The sequence below is a fragment of the Abramis brama genome (genome assembly GCF_963993115.1).
Source record: "Abramis brama genome assembly, chromosome: 10".
NCBI lineage: Eukaryota > Metazoa > Chordata > Actinopteri > Cypriniformes > Leuciscidae > Abramis > Abramis brama.
The window spans coordinates 21,655,065-21,677,419 of NC_139972.1; the positions used below are offsets into that span (position 1 = coordinate 21,655,065).

Genomic DNA, 22,355 nt, shown 5'->3' on the forward strand with positions numbered 1-22,355 from the left:
GAAATATTTATAGTAGGTAATTTCTCAGTTTACTCACAATTATTCAGTTGTTGTTGTTTAAATAAATAAATTAAAATACAATAAATCACAAAAAGAAAATGTGCTAGCGTAGAAGAAGAAAAAAAAAAGATCTAAGACAACAAACTGACAAGAAAGTCCAAACATCAAAGAACTCTAGAAAGCTAAATTGCTTGTCACTGTGGGAAATCTATGAATGACATTATCTGTCAATAGCCAACTTGAACACACTCAGCAAATGTCACAAAAGGGCAGGTTTGTGATTTTAGGAAGCTGTTCATGGCAATACAGCTTTAATTTAGAGACTATGAACACGACAGCAGTATAGCATAGAGAATTTGAGAGTTTGTTGGCAACAAACAGGACACAGTGGGCAGTCAGGGGCAAGAGATTGCCCTCCAGTGCCCCAGTACCCTAACTGACATCTGTATGTGCGCAAACAACCCCTCACGCTCTCCCAAACCGGGAGTAATGCTGAGTGACAGCTACCACGGGGTACAGCCCTTGCATCGACAGCAGCCGTTTGTTTCCATGATCGCTCCCTGATAGGCAATTGAATTTGTCAGTGACCCTAAACAATTGCTCCGATGAGATCCAGCAGGCCCTTCCTTCCCCTGGCCCCACTGCCCATCCTGATCAATACAGCTGATCAATGGCCAGCGGCCGATATTGATGACTCTGTCCCATCTGCTGCCTGCTGCACAGAAGCTTGCCAAGAGGGCAGCGGGCCGCACTTGTTGATCACTGTTGTCCACTGTTTGAACTGATGTCTAAATAATCCTGCGCTCCAAACCAAATCAGAGGTGGGAATAGTCAAGAACTGCCAACCTCAAAGCATTCCAGTCAATCATACACCATAGTCAATTACCAATGCCATATATAAAACCTGTGACAGCAGAATGCTTGCGTTTGCTATAAGCAGCAAAATAAATAAATAAAATAAAATCATAAAATATTCTGATAATTTCAATGTATGAATTAAATTATAATAAATTTAACGACTACTTCGGCAAATCATGTTGGTAAAAGTTTGCAGTTAAGTTCAATTTGTTAACAATAGTAAAAAATATTTTTGCATTTTTAGAAAAATGTATCTACATTAGAAATATATTATAATACTACTGTTCATTGTTATAAATTACAATAGTTACATTTATTATAATTATAGTGAACTTTGTGAATAGGCTACGCCGATAAAATGTTATAGTTTTCTTTAAACAATAAATAATAATAAAACATTGAAACAATTTTGGCAACACTTTGCAATACAGTTCAATTTGTAAACAATTTTTAAATTAAAAACTAATTCAAATTAATGTATGGTTATACTATTGTTCGTTGTTTATTCATGTTCTTTCATAACACATCAATTCATTTTTACAATGTTTCATGTTTTTTTGTTTTTTTTTTTGGGGGGGGGGGTTATTTCTATGGCCTGGGCATGGTAGTCTCCGTCATCTTGAAAATGACATCAAATGGCACATTTCACAAAATCTCAGCGTTGATTTATCTGCCCAGTTCCACTGGTTATATTCAAGTAGGAAGTTAGTCATGTAGAAGCTGCATTAGTATCCATGTTTACATTGTTGCTCTTGCAGTCAATTGATCCCTCCTACAAAAACCATAAAGAGTGCAAAAGCAGTGCATGTGCATCAACGAGTGGAGATCAATGACTGCATGAATCCAATCAACACACCCCACCTGATCGCCACTGAGCTTTGGATACACAAAAACGAAAAGATCTCAGTTGTCTGCACTAGAGCACCTCTCTGGTTCAATGGCATCAGGTTTTGCTTTGGAGACCGAGAATGTCCCAACTGTGAGGCCTGTGTGTCTGAAGAGTCTGGGGAAGTAGGGAACCATAATTAAAACCCTACCTGAGCTGCACTCTTGATTCAGAACAGGGATCACAAGCTCCCCAAGCGGCACAGCTATACGCCACCCCCCATACGCCACATGCCCCAAACTCTCGGCCTCATGTGGTTAAGGATTTTCCACCTTATTAGATAAATTGCTAGTAATCAAAAGTAGTCCTCCTGGTTCACATTTCAACCCATAAATAAAAAGCCCTTGTAGCTATGTGGGCCTGCCAAGACACACTGACCCAGAGACTGAGAACACAGCTGATGCAGCAATTAGACATCAATAACAGAAAGTTCCAAATAAGACGTAGAGAAGTACGCACGACGCAACTTGCTGCACAACGTTGCGAGAAGATATGGATTTTGTTTTCCATCCCATTGCCTCGCACATCTGTTTGTGTTTGTTGCTTTGGCATGTTTCCTCTGTCACCAGAGCCAAGAGGAGTTAGTTCACCATGCTCATTAATTAACAGATTTAGTCCCCCTGAGAAAATGGCTCAAAGGCACCGCAGTCAAAGCACCAGTCCCACTCGTGAACGAGCCGTCATAATATTCCGCCATTTAAATCTTGCGTGCTAGCGGAGCATTCAAATATAGGGACAAATGAATCTAGGCCAATGAAAACTGCATATGCGCACTAAGGTCTGGTTCACACAGAACGCATTTTTGCTGTTAAAAATGCGAGAAGCAGGTCGGCGGAAAGGAAAAAAGCACAAGGTCTAGAACTTCTTTTAACTAGAGCGCTGCGTTTTTAGAATGCCATGTCATGCCCGAGACGCAGCAAAAGACGTGATACGAGAGCACAAAAGTTTAAGAGTTCTAGCTTCAGTTTCGTGTTTCATGGACTTTTAGTTCGTTTCTCATTGTTTCCTTTTTTCCTTTTAATGTTTGTCACGGTTTCCAAGTTTTGCAACCAACTCAACATGATCCTTCAGAAATAATTTTAATATGTTGATTTGGTGCTCAGAATTCTTTAATGAATAGAAAGTTCAAATGAACAGATTTCATAGGAATAGAGATCTTTTGTAACATTAAAATGTCTTTACTGTGACTTTTGATCAATTTAATGCATCCTTGCTGAATAAAAGTAATAATTTATTTAATATATACACTGTAAAAAAATATTTGTTTTATGATTCATCACAACTTTTTATCTTTTGTCAAATCAACTTAGATAATTCATGCGAGTTAATACAACAAAGGAGATTGGTTTAATTAATAGAAACTCAAAATATTGTTATATTTTGAGTTTCTATTAATTAAACCAATCTCCTTTGTTGTATTAACTCAAATTTATGGCAACCAGGTAACTTGCTTTATTAAGTTAAACCAACAATTTTTTTACAGTGCTATATATATCACTGTAAAAAAATTGTTGGTTTAACTTAATAAAGCAAGTTACCTGGTCCACTACTGAATAGATATATAGATATAGATATATATTCGGTAGTGGATGTCCTTTTAAAACACTTGCTTTTTACATCCTCATGTCATTCCAAACCTCTATGACTTCTGTGGAACACAAAAGACGACATTTTGAAAAGTCAATTCAAGGAAAGTCAATGGCGTCCCAAACATTGGACAGTGGCCCCCATTGACTTTCATTGTGAGGACAAAAAACACTGGGACATTTTTTCAGGCTCATACAGGTATTGTCAAATAAACAATGACAATTTTAATTTTGGGTGGCATTTTCCCTCCTAAACATTGCTTACTCTTTCACGCAGTGAATGAGGTGCTAATAGTGCATCTGATAGGTTTGATCCAGTCTGGCCTGTTTATTTTTTCAGGAGTGCAATTAGTATCCAATCAATAATCACGCTTCCTCTGAATTTCTCTTTCAATTTTCAGTGGATTTCAGACAAAGAGGAAGCCTTGAACTGTCAATAAGAGCTTCTTGTTTATACCTTCACAGAAACGTTAACGTTTTCGCTGAGCTCTCCAACCGAAGTTGTTTGTGCATAATTGGAATTCTTTCATTGTCTTTGAGTAACCGGGCGATTCGCATTTGACTGGCCGTTTGACAAGAAAAATGTAACGTTGTTCATGTGATGCATCACAACAAAAACAGCCCCAGAGAAGCTGTTATCCATTCAGAGTCTCACCTCTCCACTGTAAAACACACTTCCAAAAACACAGAGCATGACTGTTGCGCCAGCTGTGCTTTTTATAAGACGTCTTAATGAATGACTGTCACAACTTGACTGAACCCTGCCATTAAAGATCTAGAGTATCTCCTTCTCTTTGTTTAACCAAAGACGGCCTGACTAATTATTAACCAGCCTGCTGTTTGACAATTCATTATGTATTCTCAGGAGTACGAAAGATTAAAAATGAGAGTAAATACTGCACGTCATGTGTGTTTCAACCAAGTAAATTGTGATTAACAGTGATTCTTGTCCTTTCTCCTCCTCCATACAAACAGAAATGGATTGATGCTGCATGCAGTTTTCTTCCCTCTGTGTTGAAAACACCACTAGATATCACCTTCCTTCCTCTGGGACAGCGTTAATGTTTTTTGCAAATATCCTGTACTTGTTTGAAAATGAGTGATTGCTCAGTAAATCTCTAAAATAAAATAAAAATGGTGCTTTATTTCAAGGTAGCTAATTGGCAATTAGTAAAACAATTGTGGAGCATTGTAGCATCAGCCTAATTGATAGCGTTTATAAAGCTGGCTTACCCAGCAGCATGCTTTCAGAGCTGTGCACAGCAAGCTACAGTTCGTCATTAGATTACAGCAAATTGCTAAAACAAGGAAATGGGCTCATTTACCTAAATGGTGTAAATTAATGCATGTTTATGAAGCTTTTACGAAACCAGCAATAACTTGCTTGTCTATTTTTTAATGCACTCCTGTCTCCAGGCACAGTCAAAGAGCAACGGGCTCATTTAAACCAGCACATCACTGGGAAAGTTTTCAACACTATATGACAGGTACAGAACATTAAAGGGGAGTATCTATTCAAAACTGCATTTCCCATTTCTTGAAGGAAATGCCAGTGCATACAAAACAGCAAAAGAATAGTGTTCAAGTTTCAGGCAAGTTAGGTGTAAGTCTTAGGTTCTGTACGTAAATGCACTTTCTATGCCGTCTTTGCCATGTAAAGGGTTGATTTAGATGGTTAAATAAATTTTGTATAAATCACAACAGCATAATTCAGATTGCAAACATTATAATGATGATTAGTAATTTTTTAATACTCTATTTATTGGAGATTTTAACAAATGTTACAATAATTTTCACAATGAAGATGCAAAACTTAGGAACAAGTTTTAACAAACAAGATTATATTCATTTTTAATGGTGAACGTTTTTGCAATATTTTATATTTATATGTATATTTTAAGATTAAACTAAAAAAAAGATACAGTAGTAAAAATAAAGGAATTTAAAATTTGAATGGAATCTACATTAAGTGGTTTTAACATTTCTCTTATTTTCAACAATTAATGCAGCAATCTTATTAAGGACTCTTAATAAATGAGGATTGACAACAATAATGCATCAAAAATATAATTAATCATAAAATCATCATTATAAATAAAATCCAAATCAGATCAGTGGAAAACCTGGGATTATATATTTATATGTTATTTATATTATAAAACTTGGATATTTATAATTTAACACATATTAACATTAATTATATAAACAAAATATTTATAAATAAATTGTATTATAGGCCTACATCAAAAATCAAATGGATCAAAATCATGCAGGAGAACATGATCAGCAGGTTTTACACAAACTGGTGAACTACTGCTGTCCATCACAGCAAAAAAAGGGGCAAAACAAATATAATAAATTCTTAAATTAGTTTTTACAAACATTACTTCATTATATAAAGTAATATATATAAAGTAATATATATATATATAAAGTAATATATATATATATATATATATATATATATATATATATATATATATATATATATATATATATATATATATATATATATATATATATATATATATATAAAGTAATATATATATATATATATATATATATATATATATATATATATATATATATATATATATATATATATATATATATATATATATATTACTTTATATATATATATATATATATATTACTTTATATAATGAAGTAATATATATATATATATATATATATATATATATTACTTATATATATATATATATATATATATATATATAAAGTAATATATATATATATATATATATATATATATTACTTCATTATATAAAGTAATATATATATATATATATATATAAAGTAATATATATATATATATATATATATATATATATATATATATATATATATATTACTTTATATATATATATATATATTACTTTATATAATGAAGTAATATATATATATATACACACACCATCCATCCATCCATCCTAAATTTGCCCTGCTCAGATGCAACTGCTTTAAGGGTCTGGTTTCCTTCTGTCACCTCCCACCCAAACCCTAATTACTAATCCAGAAACACAATACCATGGAAGACGACAGACAAGATAGGAAAGAGTAAGAAGAAGGTGTGAGCTGCTATTCTGACACTCTCCGGCATGTGCAGCATATTTGTAAACATCGTTAATCACAGATTAGCAGATGGGGGTGTTAATTGCACCTGTGGAAATAACATGACCCAAAGGATGCTTCTATTTACCGCCTTCAGATGGCATTTCTGCACGGGGCGGGCGAGAAGGATAAACAGAAAGGCTTTGCTCGTGACACAAGCAGCCTTTATTTGAATGATTCTCCAAAATGTTGTCACCCATTCTCACAATCAAACCCCCCTTCCCATCTCACACCTCGCGTGTTACTCTAAAGTGAGACCCAGCATCACTTTGCCTCTCAGGCTGAGATGGAAGTGTGCTGCTCCCCTGACCACCTGCTACCTTCTGCAGTGAAAACCAGTCACTGTACGCACTGAGCCAATGACGTAATCTCGCTGCAATTATGTTATTACAAATATAACTTAAAAACACAGTGAAACTGCTTGACATGTTCCCTATTTAAAAAAGAAAGTTTGAGTGGATAATACGAAAAGGTTTTCTTAAATAGCCAACAGGATGTACATACTTCAGTCATCTTGGATGCAATTGTAATTGCAAATGGTAATAGGGAAGGGACATTCTCATACTAGAGAGCATCTGATTGGACAAGAGTCGGTGTAGTTAGTCATCACTAATTTTGGTGTGTATTCCTGAAAATTTTAATGATCTGTTAAAATACACACATATCTGTTAAAAGTTCATTTTGCCAACATTTATGAGTATTGTTTAGCATTAATACACAACCACAAATCTAATGGACATGGACTAAAAGCCACAAAACTCCTTTGATTTCATTTTTTAAGGGCGAACATACAAAATAAAATGAAAACTGCATTGTATCATTTTGCACCAAAAGCATTAGAACGGTAAGATTTTTTAATGTTTTAAAAGAAGTCTCTTCTGCTCACCAAGGCTTCATTTATTTGATCCAAAATACAGCAAAAACAGTAATATAGTGAAATAATTAATTCCTTTCATTTCTTTCCACACACAAAAAAAAAAATCTTACTGACCCCAAACTTTTGAACGGTATTGATATTACAAAATCTTTCTATTTCAGATAAATGTTGTTATTGTGAACTTTCTATTCATCAAATAATTCTGGAAAAAAAAAATGTACACAACTGTCTTCAACATTGATAATAATAATAATAATAATAAATGTTTCTTGAGCATCAAATCATCATATTAGAATGATTTCTGAAGGATCATGTGACACTGAAGACTGGAGAAATAAATTGCATTTTAAAATATATTCAAATAGAAAACAGTTATTTTAAATTGTAAAAATATTTCACAATATTACTGTTTTTGCTGTATTTTGGATCAAATAAATTAAGCCTTGGTGAGCAGAAGAGACTTCTTTTAAAACATTTTTAAAAATCTTACCATTCTAATAATTTTGGCCTCTACTGTGTGTGTGTGAGTGTATGTGTAATATACTATAATAATAATTAAGTTAATATAATAATAGTTCAATTATATATTCAATCATATATTTTTTTATTAAAATATAATTAATTTTATCATCATAATGTTCTCAATTAATAGAATTTTTATCTTGTATTATTATAAAAATATAAACAAGTCAACAAATATATTATGAGACAACTACTATAATAGTTCCATTGTAATTAATAATATTTATAGTATAATTTCTTTACATTTTGTAATACAATATAAACAAGACAAATGTTAATATATTATAGTGGTCTCCAACTTGTAATAGCATTTTTTTTTTTTTTAAAGACACATTAGCTTTAGCAAATCACGATCATGTGACAGTTCCAGGTATGCATGAGATATCCTTACAAGGTCAACGAGGGCCGTATGGTTTTATTCTGCCATCATGCAGTGAAATTAATCCTTTGAACTAATTCTCAAGCAGCTGGACACTACACAGTCTCTCACACACACACACAGCTGCTTCCCACACTCACATGCCCCAGCATGCCCCACGCCCAGCCTTAGCAGCAGCAGCAGCAGTCTCGATCAATCAGGCTCCTCCCATGCAGTGATTGCTAATTGATGCACTAATCCAGTCGTTAAGTACTGTGCCAAAGAGCTTGGGAGTGCGTCCAAAGTAAACACCTGCCGTCACTCATCAATGTGTTTTGCTTCTACAAAACGAATCGAAGAGGACGGTGTAGTTACAGACTTACCATGCCTGAGAACAAACACAGAGGAGAGGTGGGCAACATTTGAGATATGATCGGTGACATGAGCACAGAATGGATTTTATAAATACGGCACAAGTGACAGTCAATGGATCTGATACTTTCAGGTTGGAAAACAATAAGTGCACAGAAGAAACTGAGTAAAACTGACCAGATTCATCCACCTGGATAGTATGCAGTAAGACAGAGAATGAAGAGTAAAAATATCAGCATATATAAACAGGATGCTAAGATGAGGTCTAAAAAAAAAAAAAAAAAAAAAAAAGTGTAAAAAAGTGATTATCCCATTGTGAGGTAAAGGATCTATTAGCAACGGGGGTTCTGTCGAAGATGCATGGATATGGGTATGGGTCTATAACAAGTCTTCTTTTTGGTTATCCCATCACACTGAATGATTGTAGCCCCAGACGCCCACTTTCATTCATTGGAAAAGCAAACTCTAATATGACATGAAATTACTTCTGCAATTCTCAGTGTAATCTAACCTACTTTATTCTAATGATTGTCATCTTGACCGAGGTCTCTGTAGACTCTTAAGGTTGTGTGTTGCCCTGAGTTGAAGTTGCCAAATGTGACACGCTACTGCCCCCCAGTGAACCAAAAAGGTACAACATCCCATCAATATATAAATATCCTATCTGACAAGGTAAATAGGCTTTAAATGAATGAAACTTTTCTTTATTTTATTTTTTTTACTTTCTTCATTTGATTTTCAAATACATGAGGTATTTGAATTGGTCATGAGTTAAAGAGAGAGAGAGAGAGAGAGAGAGAGAGAGAGAGAGAGAGAGAGAGAGAGAGAGAGAGAGAGAGAGAGAGAGAGAGAGAGAGAGAGAGAGAGAGAGAGAGAGAGAGAGAGAGAGAACGAACATAATACAAAGTCCACTGAGTGAATACAAATCATAACTCTATTTCACCTCTATATATTTTCAAAAAAATAATAAGCATTACATATCATAGGAACATTAAATGTTACTTTGGTTACGGTTCCCCAAGCTATGCATATATTGCTTAATTTAAAGTAGGGATGCACAGTACATTGGTACAACATTAGTTATTGGCCCATTTTTGGTTACACTTCATTTTAGGGTGACGTAGTTACATTGTGCTTACTCAAATAAGTACTGAGTAATATTAATTAACTACATGTACTTACTATAGAGTTACAGTTGGTTTTAGGGTTAGTTAATTTACTGTTATTACTATAGTAAGTACTACATGTAGTAATGAGTAACTACGTCACCTTAAAATAAAGTGTTAACGCAATATGTCAATTTTTTTAATCATAATTTAATTAGAATTAATTTTATGCTGATTTCTTTTACTTTTTACATTTAGATTACTTTTGCCATCTAACACTTTAAGTCAATCTTAAAAAAATACTAAGAATTTGATGATAATAATATTAGATATAATCTTTACAAATATCAAAACGAATATCCATTTTTCATTCTGTACATTATAATGTTGTGATGCCTAAATCAGTTTAGTTTTTAGTGTTTTATTTTTATTTGATTAAGACAATTTATAGGACCATTACAAAAATGATCAGGTTATGGTATTAAGCAGAAATTAAATATCAGTGAAACCCTAATAGAAATATATTGTATTCATTTAAAGCAACAACATATTTTAAAACTATATACTAAATGCAAAAACCAGCCACCTCAGCTACGTGTGCTGTGCACCTGTGAATTAAATGAAGAACCACAACAGCTGATACTCATAATGCTGTATTGGGCTTTTGTGTGTGGAGTTCTATTGTTCCACAAACCTGCATGAGCTCACTTAAGACAGGCCACACAGCCTCTCGCTCACTTCCCAAAGCTTCCTGGCCAGGGCATCGTCCCGTCCGTCCGCGCTAACATTCTGCAGAGCGCAGGAAGAGAAGTAGCGTCCACTCAGAGGCTCGAGTCCCTCCTGCAAAGCACAGTATAGCGTGGTCTGCGCACCTCCCTCAGGATCCAGGAAAAACAGCTTGGACATGATCGGAAAAACCAGCTTCTGCACCGAACTCATATTCCGACCAATCTCAGTGGCTATGACACCTATGAAGAAGAAAATGTGGAGGAATAATAATACTTGTGACATAATGGCAGACAAAAAAACGAAGGACCACTAACCTGGATGCAGGCAATAGCAGGTGACACTCGTCCCCTCCAAGCGGTTTGCGAGCTCACGGGTAAAGAGCACATTGCAGAGTTTGCTGTGGCAGTAGGCTCTGAATGCGTGCCAGGAAGACTGACCTGTGACCAGATCCTTGTGGGCATTGAGGAGGTTGAAGTCCACAGAACCCAGACGATGCAGCAGGGCGGACACGTTGACAACGCGGCTGTGCTCTGACTGCTTCAGGCGATCCAACAGCAACAGCGTCAGCAAAAAGTGGCCCAGGTGGTTGACGCCGAACGCCATGCCAAAGCCATCATCAGTTCTGCCTGATGCGATAACACCTAGAGAGAAAACCTCACACACTGAAATCATGTTCTTGCATGTGTCCATACACCAGATTGCCTCTTAAGTTACCTGCATTGTTAATGAGCAAGTCGAGCCTCGGTTCACTCTTCAGAAAAGTCTCAGCAAAATCACGCACTGACTTTAAACTGGCCAGGTCCAGTTGCATGAACAGTACCTCAGAGTTCCCACTTTCCTGGAGGATATACAGCAAGTTCTTTCTTTTAGACTTATCTCAGTGTAATAAGAACTGGGAGGAATTGAGGTCAATGGAACAGTTCACCTTTCTTATGTCATAAACTGCAGCTTCAGCTTTCTGTTTGTTTCGGCAGGCGAGGATCACTCGGGCCCCTCTCTTCGCCAGATCCAAGGCTGTGGGTTTTCCAATGCCTGTATTACTTCCTGCAAACATACAAATTATTGATTACTCAACCCTGAGACAACGTTAAATGTTCTCTGATGTACAGTAAACTACAGTCGATATAAATATGCAAATATATCATGTATCGTTCAAATGTTACCAACCTGTTACAATTGCTGTTTTCCCCTTTAACGTGACGCTGCTCTTAAATCTAGCTCCTTTAAACACGGTGTAATAAAGCAGTATATATATAGCCAGCACACCGGCCAGCACTGACAACAGGATAGACATTATGTCCTTTGAGGGCCTCAATTGAGGAATGTTACAAATTTTCAAAGTTTAGGAGAGTACATGTGTTTTGCTCCGTTGCTCACTCCAGACTGTTATCGTGTTTTTTTCAGCTTTTGTAACGGCCAGTTTCCGGGTTTAACTTCTGACAAGCGCTGGATGGCGCCATTTCTCTACGTCATCTCAAGAAGAAAATTCGCACTTTCTGAAGAGAATCACCCCAATACCAAAAAAAGAGCATGATAAATTATACTTAAAAAATAAGCCCGTTTTAGTACCACAAAAATGTCCCAAAAAATTACCTGCCATTTGTATTTTAAAAAGCACCATTTCCACTATGAAATGATTAGATGTTATAATGTTATATATTATAATGTTCTTAATAAAAAATGAAACATTTCATTTTATTTATTCTTTATTATTAATATTATGCCATTACCCATTACATTATCACACACTACCCCTAAAACACCTTTCCTCAGAGCATACTCAACACTTGTGAAATGTTAATGTTATAACCTTAACACAGGCTCTGATGTTGCAGTTTAGTTTTTGTAAAATAAAAAGAAGAAAAAAAGAAAAAAAAATAGTTTTTTAAATAGTTTCACAACAGAAACAACAGAAATTGTTTAATTTGTTTGATAATTTTCCAATTTTAACTCACTTGCTACTGCGTGTAGGCCTATGCGTGATAAGCAAAATATAGGGTGAATACTGGCAAAGTGGGACAATGGGTAAAGTGGGACAGTTAAGCTTCTTAATTTCTATCTTTACATGTAAATGATTCCATTACTAAAAATCAACACTGAGCTCATCATAAGCAAGTATGTGATAAAAAATATAGATTCTGTGGCTATGACATCACTTCCGGGGGTGTGGCACACCATATTCAACAACCGTACAATGAACCGTGATGGTAAAGTAAAATGACACAGCATTCTGAGGTGAATAATGTTAAGATTATAAAAATGAAAACACTCATGGATCATTTGTAATTGTTATATATTTTGTTATAGGATGTAATGGTGAATCAGAATTTGTAAAAATCACATTCATATGAATCTTTTTTTGTTGTTTTTTATGTAATTTTGACACTGTCCCAGTTTGCCAATAGCGTATTGTTAAACTGGGACAGGGTATTACTGGCAAACTGGGACAGCCATTTAAGTCATTCTAATGGGGGAACTGAGTTCGCTTTTTGTATGCCCCTCTTAAATTTATTAAAGTTAGTTATAAATTTAGTTAGCTAGCTACATATTTCAACAAAGATTGTAAACTGATTTTAAAAAACAATGCCAATTCCAAAAAAAAAAAAAGAAAAAAAAAAAAAAGAAAGATGGAGGGTACAAGCTTGAATGGCTGGGACATTTGCAATATTTGCAAAAAAACTTTTCAACAAAAATAAATGAAACTTAGCCTGTGTGGAATAAAATTAGCCTATAAGAAGAAATGTTTATGAAGATTTCTATTTTTTAAATTTATATGAAATAAACTAAACCCAATACAAAATATTGTGAACAGGCGAGGGAGGGAGGGGTGGAAAGAATCTGCTGTACCTGCACCCCTCCTTAAAAAAAGTGATTTTTATTATTTTTGTTGTTGTTGTTTATATTGTAATTGTGTATTTAATTCATTTGGCCTACATTTGAATAACAATTTAATGTGTTTGAAGTGTCCCAGTTTGCCAATAAAGGTGTCCCAGTTTGCCAGTAGCGCCTGGAAAAATGTGGTTTGGGGTCCATGTGTGTTTGAGGAAGAGTCATCCATCCTGTGTTTAATGTTTCTTTCTTTTTTATTCTGTATAGTAGAGTAGAGCACTTAAGATATTTAGAATAGTATCATATGAGGGGCTAAGACATTTAAATCATAATAAAACATTATGCAGAAGGTAAATTATCAGAAAGTGTCCCACTTTACCAGTATTCACCCTAGTTGTTTTGTCAAAAATGTAAGATTTTTTTCTGATTGTCATGATTCAGTAGATGAAGCTGAAAATCATTTGAATCCAACATGCAGTTTAAATTAATTCCTTCCTTAAAGTGAATAGATTTGACAATATTTATCATAAATAAATAATTTTGTATGTAATCATAATGGGTGACAGGTAAGGAAAATCAACATCACACCCAAACATAGGTGGAAACAACAATAAACTTTTATTTATTCGTTTTCAGCTTTGCACCCTATTATGCCCCTGTACTCACAAGCCACTGGAAATCAACTCTTTTTTACAATAGGATGTTTTGGTGCTAATGATGATTAAAATGTTGGCCATTTTACAAAGTTAGTTTCAAACTACACTGCATGCATCAAACACACTCTCACAATGGTTGGTTTTCATGTGTGTACCCTTTATTGATCTCTTTTGCACAGACTGCATCATGACAGTGATGAGAAGCTTAAATCACACCACTGTGCCGCTCACAGAATCAGTCTGCTTGAGTTCTTCCTCTGACTCTTTTCTTTCAAATCGATGGAATGCAGAAAGAAGAAAGCGTTGTAAACATTTGCCGAATGCACCAGACGTTCAGCCTGTGCTGGGCTTGCTGGTATCGGAATGAAGGGGTGGAGGTGAGGAAGAGGAGGAGGAGGCGGGGGGAGGGAGGAAGGGCGCTGGGCGAGTTGCCCTCACTGCTGAACCCGGCGGAGGGACTGCACCTGGAAGGTCTGAGCGTGGGAGCCCCACTCCCTGTAGTGTTTGTAATCGCCGCCATGGTGGTCACACTCCATGATGTACTGGTAACCACGGTAGCCGGGGTACTGGTAACAAACCCAGCTAAATGCAGTGAGGAAACACATGACAAATGCAAATTGAGTTCTCTAGTTTAAAATTCCAAGTATCCCAAATATTGCAAGGTTACTGCCCATGTGCCCTCTAATTGTTTTTATCTTGCAGAGCAAAACCTCTTTCTATAGGACGAACGATTCGGCCACCTGAGAAAAAACATCCCTTATACCAGACCTGAACACAGTGTACACTCAAAAGTGCTTTCATCATCCTGTAACTTTAAAGTCTGCATGACACGGGAGTTGCGATAGGCATTTTTTCCCTATCATAACATATCTGTGGTTTGCTATTGGTGGATCTCATGTGAGTGACAGGTTGTCCCGCCCTCGCGCCAGTAAACACGTCATCAGAGAAGAAAGGAGATGTCGATGCAAGGGGGAAGGGGAGTTATTTTGATATAAAGATTATGAGGGTACATGAATTTATTAAAAAATAATGATTTTTGCTTGGATAAATCATTTATAATAAAAACTGCAATATTCCATAAAATATAATAATTGTTCGATTTCATGGTGACTTTAAAGTGCTATTTGTATTTTATTTGACCCCTGATGTAACCAAGTCAAAAATAAATCATATTTCTGAAAACAAGCCGTTAATTTAGAAAATATGAAGCACATTTTAAGGTTATCCGAGATTATTTTTTATGTTACAGTGTGCCATTCTTTGAACTATAATTAAATTAAATTAAATTAAATTAAATTAAATTAAATTAAATTAAATTAAATTAAATTAAATTAAATTAAATTAAATTAAATTAAATTAAATATAATCTTTCAAATAGCTTTTTTTGACTCTTCCTTCAGTGTGGCATTTTGTTTTTTCATCAGAGGTGCGTGGCCATGCATGTGTGCAGCTTAGAGGCAACACTGGTTACAGCACCAGAAGCTAATGCCATATAGAGAGAGAGAGAAAAGTATGGTACTCACGCCCCACTTTGCACCTGCATTGATCCGATCTCATTGGAGGGCCAGCCCATGGCCTTGAGAGAGGGGTAGTCATCAGTTATCTCCCACTGGTGTCCGATAAAGTTCTCCCGCTCAAAGACAGTAATCTTTGACTCCTTGTGGTTCTGCGCAGATCATAACAGCGGAAGAGATTGTGTTTTATTTGGAGAAATGGTTAAGCCATTTCGCCACTGATTAGTTGATATGGTTTCAGACTCACAGCAGAGCAGATTGGCCGGAAGGACATTAGCCTCTCGATGTGGTAGGCATTGCTGCCGCTCCAAGACTCCCAGCGAGGGTAGTCGCCTCTCTCCAAGATGAACTGCTGCCCACAGAAGCTGGAGTGTTCGTAGCCCACCCAACTGTTCAAATATACACACGCTACATAAATAACATGTGTAGTGTGTGTGCGTGTGTGTGTGTGTGTGTGTGTGGGGACAAACGTTATGGGGACAAACGAAGATGCAATATCCAAAATCCTTGTCCTAATGGGGACATTTTTTGGGGGGTCCCATGAGGAAAACAGTTTATAAATGTTTTTTGAAAATGTTAATATGCAGAAAGTTTTCTGTGATGGGTAGGTTTAGGGGTAAGGTTAGTGTAAGGGGATAGAATATACAGTTTGTACAGTACAAAAATCATTATGTCTATAGAAAATCCCCATAAAACATGAAAACCCAACATTTTTTGAACACGACTACACTAAAAACTTTTGAATGATAAAAAATGATTTTATATTATAAATATATTTTATTAATTATATATATATATTATATCATATTATATATATTTATATATATATAATAAATAATAATTATTTATATATTAATTATATTTTACACACTAAGAATATTACATATTATTCAAATACATTAAAAATGTACACAATATTATTAATATTATTTAAAATATATAGTTTTTAAAGTGCAAATACTTTTCTCTTAGGGGTTAAACTGTAGTACTTCTAATTAATTAGCATGATACAACAACAATTGAAGTCTGGTATGGTCTCATTTAGATAGTACGTGTCTGTGAATGCATGACTTACGCGCCACACTCCACTTTCAGAGAGCGGACAGTGTCCATGCCACATTCCATTATGTTTTGACAGGCTGAGGTGAACTCCACGCGCTTGCCTTGGAAGTTCTCTTGGTCATAGACTGTGAGCTACACATATTCACAGAGACAAAAGAGATGTGATTCAGATAATTCTATATCATTTTGTATTGTGACCGGCATTATTTCATAGACATTAAGTGTTTACTTGCCTTCCATGGCCCCATTGGCATGGGATTAGTCAGAGCCATCCTTGAAGATATCTCAATGCTGATAGACCTGAACAATACAGAAATGTAAAAAAAAAAAAAAAAAAAAAAAAAAAAAACATGCATAGGTTCTTTATAATTTATGTTAACTCTACAAGTAGCCTAGGGATAAAAAAAAATAAGAAAGATATGGCAGCCAACAAATTAGACCTGGCTGCTGTTTTAGAAGGTATCATCCAAACATAACAGGATAAAACCACAGCTTACTGAAATATACTGATTTATAGCCAAAACACTGAGGTATATGCAAATTTAAAAATGGCAGAGATTATATCAGCAACTCCTAAAATATCAAAGTTATCCTTAATATCAAGATAATCTAGAAGGTTTTACGTTATGCAAAGCTTATACTGCCTATTTTTTCATTGTAATTACATTTTAATTTAGTCACTAATTTTATATATTTATATACATTTTCTGAAATGCCCATATTGACAAAAACAATTCATGTATATTTTGACAAAGACACCCATATATGCTTGCTATGTTTGTTTTGGGTTTTCAATTGTGCATATGTGCGCCCCTCCCCTAGAGTTCTGCAGATCAGAAAAGCACACTAAAAGATGTTGAGGCTGAAAGGACAAACATGAAGGGCTTACCTGACCTACCCAACAAATAGCTGCAAGCACTCAGGAGTTCCACACAACGGTCTCCAGACCTCCGACTAAGGGCTCTATTTATATGTAGCATGACAGTAAGGGAAGATTGGCCACAGGGCAGGCAGGAGTCAGCACTTTGCCTCAGGCCTCATTGTTTTGGACTGAGCCTTTGGCTTTACCCAGCTCACAATGCCATCTGCCGTAGCCAGGGAGGCATCGTGCCTACTGGCATCTGCCACCGGAGTGGATGCCAGGCAAGTGATTCCATGCATGCTTTTACATATGACCGGAGTGTACGGCAAAGCACACATGCTTGCAGGAACACAAGCAAGCTGTTTCGACTTGAGATCATTCCAGCAAAGACAACACAAAGATTTACTGAGGTATGCATTCAAGGTTTCTTTCAAGCCAAAAATGTTTGGTACAAACATCCCCAAAAACACTAGGTATCCTTAAATATTAAAAACGCTGGTTTTTAAAAATTACCTATCATTAAAAGTCCATTTTTAAGCTGCATTGAGACCCTTCTGCTCTCCTCTCAGTGCGGTGGCAGCTACAGAATGTTTCAACAGCACTTCCACCTGCCTTTACATACTCGCCCACATACAGACGCTCTCCCATATGCATACACACGCAACAGGCCCTTACAAGCACATCCATTCAACATCCATGTCCTGCCCACTCCTTTGACTTTATGCAAAGCAGGCTCCATGGCTGGGGCCCAGTCGATCTAGGAGGTGCATGACTGAGTCAAATGAAGTGTGTGAATTATGGCATTCAAGTAAATAAGAAGATTGATTCATAATTTTGCAGCTTTTTGGATGAGTTTCAGTATAACTCTACAAAGAGAAGTATTTTTGATTTGTCGATGGTCATGTGTATGATTGTGAGAATAATTAAATGCATCACTATTTATGTTTTGTTTAATATTTAATAGTCAGGAAATGTACCTAAATGTACACTTGTGGGAACTTTTACTTCAAACTTATAAGCTCCAAAATCCTTGACAACATAAATATATTACCGTAACCACACAGAAAACTGCTGAAGCTTCACACAACGGCAACAAGTCCTCTTTCTCTCAATGGAGAGGTCTGTGGCCAGTCTACTGAGGTCAGCACATTGCTAGCCATGCTATAGAGAGTGAATGAGTGTGTGTGTGAGAGAGTGTTGAAGAGATAGGGGCTGTGGAGTGCCACGCTTTTTGCTGATGGAGGTAGACATCAGACATCCAGCCGTAGCCTGGAACAAAGCAATGAGCAGAGTCAGCAGGGTCACATAGATAAGCCTCCACTCCAAACCCCTCCAAACGGCCATCACCTTTATCCAATAGCCTGGTCTCATTTTGCTTTAGAAGTACTGCTGGCATATATATATGTATACAGAGCCCATCCGAAGCCTGAAGCCCGTGTACAATCAGGCCTTGACATCTTTTCCTCCGCCAGCACTCCTTTTACATTCCATTCCTCTGACTGCAAAAGTTTAGGTGAGATCTGATTGGTCGTTTTAATAATTTCAGAGTGACCATCCTTTAAATAAGTTTGTTATGATTGAGATTAGATAGATAGATAGATACTAAATAGATAGATAGATAGATAGATAGATAGATAGATAGATAGATAGATAGATAGATAGATAGATAGATAGATAGATAGATAGATACCGTTTAAAAATGTCACATGACTGATTTTCAAAAGTTGCTAATGATTTCTCTACAAATGTGTTCTGATAAATAGCAAAGAAGAATTGAGTGTAACATTCCGGAATTAATCTTGATTCAGTCTTTCATTTAAGCTCAACTTCTCTCTGTTCTGTCGTTTGCAGCTTCAGCCATGTCACACACTGCTGTACAAGGAAGTATGGGGAGTCGCTTTGCCACGGGAAAGAGCTCCCACAGAGTATGTCAAACCTGTCCCATCATGCTCTTATCAGATTCTCTCTTTTTTCCTCTAATATTGTCATTACACATGTTTTGTGCAAGAAGCACTCGCTGAATTATTTGCCTTTACTGTGTGATCTCTCTGATCAGATATATCTGTTTGAGTACGAGAATTTCCAAGGGAGCATAATGGAGCTGAATGGAGATTGCCGTAACATTTGTGACAAGGGGCTTAGCCGTGTGGGCTCCATCAGAGTGGAGTGTGGGCCGTAAGTACTCATCTCAAAAATCATATGCATAATATGAGTTGTCGCATATGGGTCGGTAATTTTTTTTAAAGGGGTGGTATAATGCCCTTTTCACAAGAAGTAAAATAAATCTCTGATGTCCCCAGAGTGTGTATGTGAAGTTTTAGCTCAAAATACCCCACAGATAGTTTTATATAGCATGTTAAAGTTGTCACTTTTTGAGGGTGAGCAAAAACGAACCGTTTTTGTGTCTGTCCCTTTAAATGCAAATAAGCTGCTGACACAGAGGGCGGAGCTACAACAGCTGGTTCTTAGCAGCTTCGATTACCTCACACAGACATGCACTGGAAATTTCAAAAACTTTCAGCCTTTTATGTTCACACTGGAGTAAGAAAGATGGAGAAACTCAAGAATAAGTGACAACATGTAGACAACATTTCTGAATGGTTAGTTGATTAATTTATGTAGTGTATGTGTAGTTATCTTCTAGTCATTGATTAGCATATTCTGTCTTGATAATCTATAAATCGCGTTCCGGGGCGGGGTTTAGGGTTCATGATGTCACTAACCCGGGAGGAATGTTGCATAGTTTGTTGTTGTCCTTAAAAAGCAATTTCTTTAAAAGAAAATATCTCCCTTTGCTTTGAACTTTGAGCTTCGTAACTTTGCAAATGTTGTTTATGCTCAAACAGCAACATTACACACTAACTAAAGTTAGAAAAGTGAAATCATAATCAACCACCCCTTTAAAGAAACTAGTACTTTAATTGAGTAAGGATGCATTACAAGTGACTTTCAAGTTTCCACAAAAATATTAAGCAGCACAATTTTTTTCAACATTAATAATAGGAAATGTTTCTAGAGCTCCAAATCAGCATATTTTAATGATTTCTGAGGATCACATGACACTTAAGGCTGAAAAATAGTTATTTAAAAATGTAAATAATATTTCACAATATTACTATTTTTACTGTATTTTTAATCAAATAAATGCAGCCTTGGTGAGCATAAGAGGCTTCTTTCACAAACTTTCTTTCATCCTTGATTCCTATTTTCCATGGTGCGAAATTCTGCGAATAGTCCAAATTATTTAAAAATGTACAATTTATTTCCGTAATCCTTCTCAAATGTTTCTTATCTGTTAACTCGTCAATAGCGTAAAAGAACATCAAGGGAAAAATTTGAACTCTTTTTTGGATTTTAAAATATTTTTTCCATAATGTACATGTAAAAAGACCATTTACAGTGTGTTTGCCCTCTACTGTCTTGCAGATGGGTAGGTTTTGAGCAACAGGATATGACTGGTGAGATGTTCATGCTGGAGAGGGGCGAATACCCTCGATGGGACACTTGGTCTAACAGCTATCGATGTGATCGCCTCATGTCTGTCCGGCCCGTCAAGATGGTGGGTGAACATTATATCAGTCCATTTCCCATTTTATCACAAAACATAACCAATTAATAATAGGAGGACCATAGAAACCGTCTCAATTGTTTCTTTCTCCATGTAGGACCCCCAGGACCATAACATCTGTCTGTATGAGTGCATGAACTTTGAGGGTCGTAAGATGGAGGTGTCTGATGAGGACATCCCAAGTTTGTGGTGTTATGGCTTCCAGGACAGAGTCGCCAGCATTCAAGTAAATGGTGGAACGTAAGTGATTTACCATTTCTTATATTTTCTATTACAAAAGATGAAGATTATCTAAGCATTTGATGTTATCTCATGAATTACCATATACTATGCTCGTTCCTACTGTAGATGGGTTGGATACCAGTACCCTGGCTACCGTGGATATCAGTACCTGTTTGAATTTGGATCCTATAAACACTGGAACGAATGGGGTGCCAATCACCCCCAGATCCAGTCTGTGCGCAGAGTGAGGGACATGCAGACGCATCACAGAGGCTGCTTCGATATGGCATAAAGAATGACACGTGGCATGGACAGGTGGATACAGCAAAGCCCCGCAGGGAAAACTCTGTGGAATGTAAAAAAATAAAATAAAATTCCTTTAGAATTAAAAGAGCAGCTTGGAATAGACATTACCTATAGAAATGAGCAATCATGTGTTACGACTAGTTGTAGAAACACTATTAAGTATGGCAAATGCATTCTACGTCTAACCCCTTAAAAAAAGTAAAGAAAATTGTCCCAATTTTAGTGCTTGTCTAATCATTCATCAGTTTTGTTTGATAGTTTTGCATCATTATATTTATTTGCTCTATCTAAACTCTTTGCCTTTATTATCTAAACTCTTTGTCTTTATTACTTTATAATAGAATATCTACCATATGAACATCCACAGTAAAGCTAATCTGAATCAATTTCTCATTTAGCTGCTAAACCCTGGCAGGAATATTCATTGAACCAGAGGGAGGTGCAATTCAGCACTCCAGCACTCAACCTTCTCCTGGCTTCATCACACCACATCTTCTAGAATCTAGATGCTCAGCTGCTATTGTGACGGACGGAGTCCTCATCGTGGCAGACCGGAGGGGAGAAGAGAACAGAATATACCTCTTCTCTCTCCAGGAACAGATTTCAGACCCCCTTTTACAAAATAGAGGAGATCCTACTACACTTTATCTTTATCACTAGGCTATATCTCAGGGATGCTGGCATCTAAAAACAAATTTCCTAGAAAATCAATAAACAAAAATAAAAGATTTTAAAGCACAATAATCATACAATGTCCTTAATTCAATATTTTTAATTATTTATGTAATTCACAATGCATAATATATTAGGACAAACTATACACATATTTGTAAGTGAATAGAGCAATTTTTTTTACATGGTTTTTGCCATGGTTCAGATAGCAAAGTAGGCTATTCACTTCCAAATATGT

The 22,355-nt window shown here is 36.0% G+C and overlaps 3 protein-coding genes across 8 annotated transcripts; 1 reads left to right on the forward strand and 2 right to left on the reverse strand.

The window, feature by feature from the left end:
• Positions 1 to 9,268: 9,268 nt before the first annotated feature.
• Positions 9,269 to 11,846, reverse strand: dhrs13a.3 (dehydrogenase/reductase (SDR family) member 13a, duplicate 3). The gene is made up of 5 exons (XM_084126723.1): positions 11,594 to 11,846; positions 11,352 to 11,470; positions 11,141 to 11,264; positions 10,741 to 11,067; positions 9,269 to 10,665 (listed from the first exon to the last, which is right to left on the reverse strand). Exons 1-5 carry the CDS (start codon positions 11,718 to 11,720, stop codon positions 10,406 to 10,408), a joined length of 957 nt encoding a protein of 318 aa, XP_083982849.1. The 5' UTR covers positions 11,721 to 11,846; the 3' UTR covers positions 9,269 to 10,405.
• Positions 11,847 to 13,855: 2,009 nt separating this feature from the next.
• On the reverse strand, positions 13,856 to 17,978 carry cryba1a (crystallin, beta A1a). Of its 4 annotated transcripts, none has more exons than XM_084126574.1 (6): positions 17,377 to 17,466; positions 16,721 to 16,787; positions 16,501 to 16,619; positions 15,673 to 15,814; positions 15,435 to 15,577; positions 13,856 to 14,493 (listed from the first exon to the last, which is right to left on the reverse strand). In XM_084126574.1, the coding sequence occupies exons 2-6, from the start codon at positions 16,757 to 16,759 to the stop codon at positions 14,346 to 14,348; spliced, it is 591 nt and encodes a 196-aa protein (XP_083982700.1). In that variant the 5' UTR covers positions 16,760 to 16,787; positions 17,377 to 17,466; the 3' UTR covers positions 13,856 to 14,345. The 4 variants fall into 4 exon arrangements, with proteins under 4 accessions (XP_083982700.1, XP_083982702.1, XP_083982703.1 ...); XM_084126576.1 differs by lacking the exon at positions 17,377 to 17,466 and adding an exon at positions 17,863 to 17,978 and having other exon boundaries at positions 14,210 to 14,493; XM_084126577.1 differs by having other exon boundaries at positions 14,210 to 14,493; positions 17,382 to 17,571.
• A 740-nt stretch (positions 17,979 to 18,718) lies between these two features.
• On the forward strand, positions 18,719 to 22,189 carry crybb1l3 (crystallin, beta B1, like 3). 3 transcript variants are annotated; one of them, XR_014607975.1, is made up of 7 exons: positions 18,742 to 18,862; positions 19,201 to 19,274; positions 19,406 to 19,524; positions 20,776 to 20,908; positions 21,015 to 21,157; positions 21,266 to 21,494; positions 21,844 to 21,976. XR_014607975.1 is itself a non-coding variant. In XM_084126572.1 (7 exons), the coding sequence occupies exons 2-6, from the start codon at positions 19,209 to 19,211 to the stop codon at positions 21,429 to 21,431; spliced, it is 627 nt and encodes a 208-aa protein (XP_083982698.1). In that variant the 5' UTR covers positions 18,742 to 18,862; positions 19,201 to 19,208; the 3' UTR covers positions 21,432 to 21,454; positions 21,844 to 22,189. The 3 variants fall into 3 exon arrangements, 2 of the variants coding, with proteins under 2 accessions (XP_083982699.1, XP_083982698.1); XM_084126572.1 differs by having other exon boundaries at positions 21,266 to 21,454; positions 21,844 to 22,189; XM_084126573.1 differs by lacking the exon at positions 21,844 to 21,976 and having other exon boundaries at positions 18,719 to 18,862; positions 21,266 to 21,662.
• Positions 22,190 to 22,355: the final 166 nt, after the last annotated feature.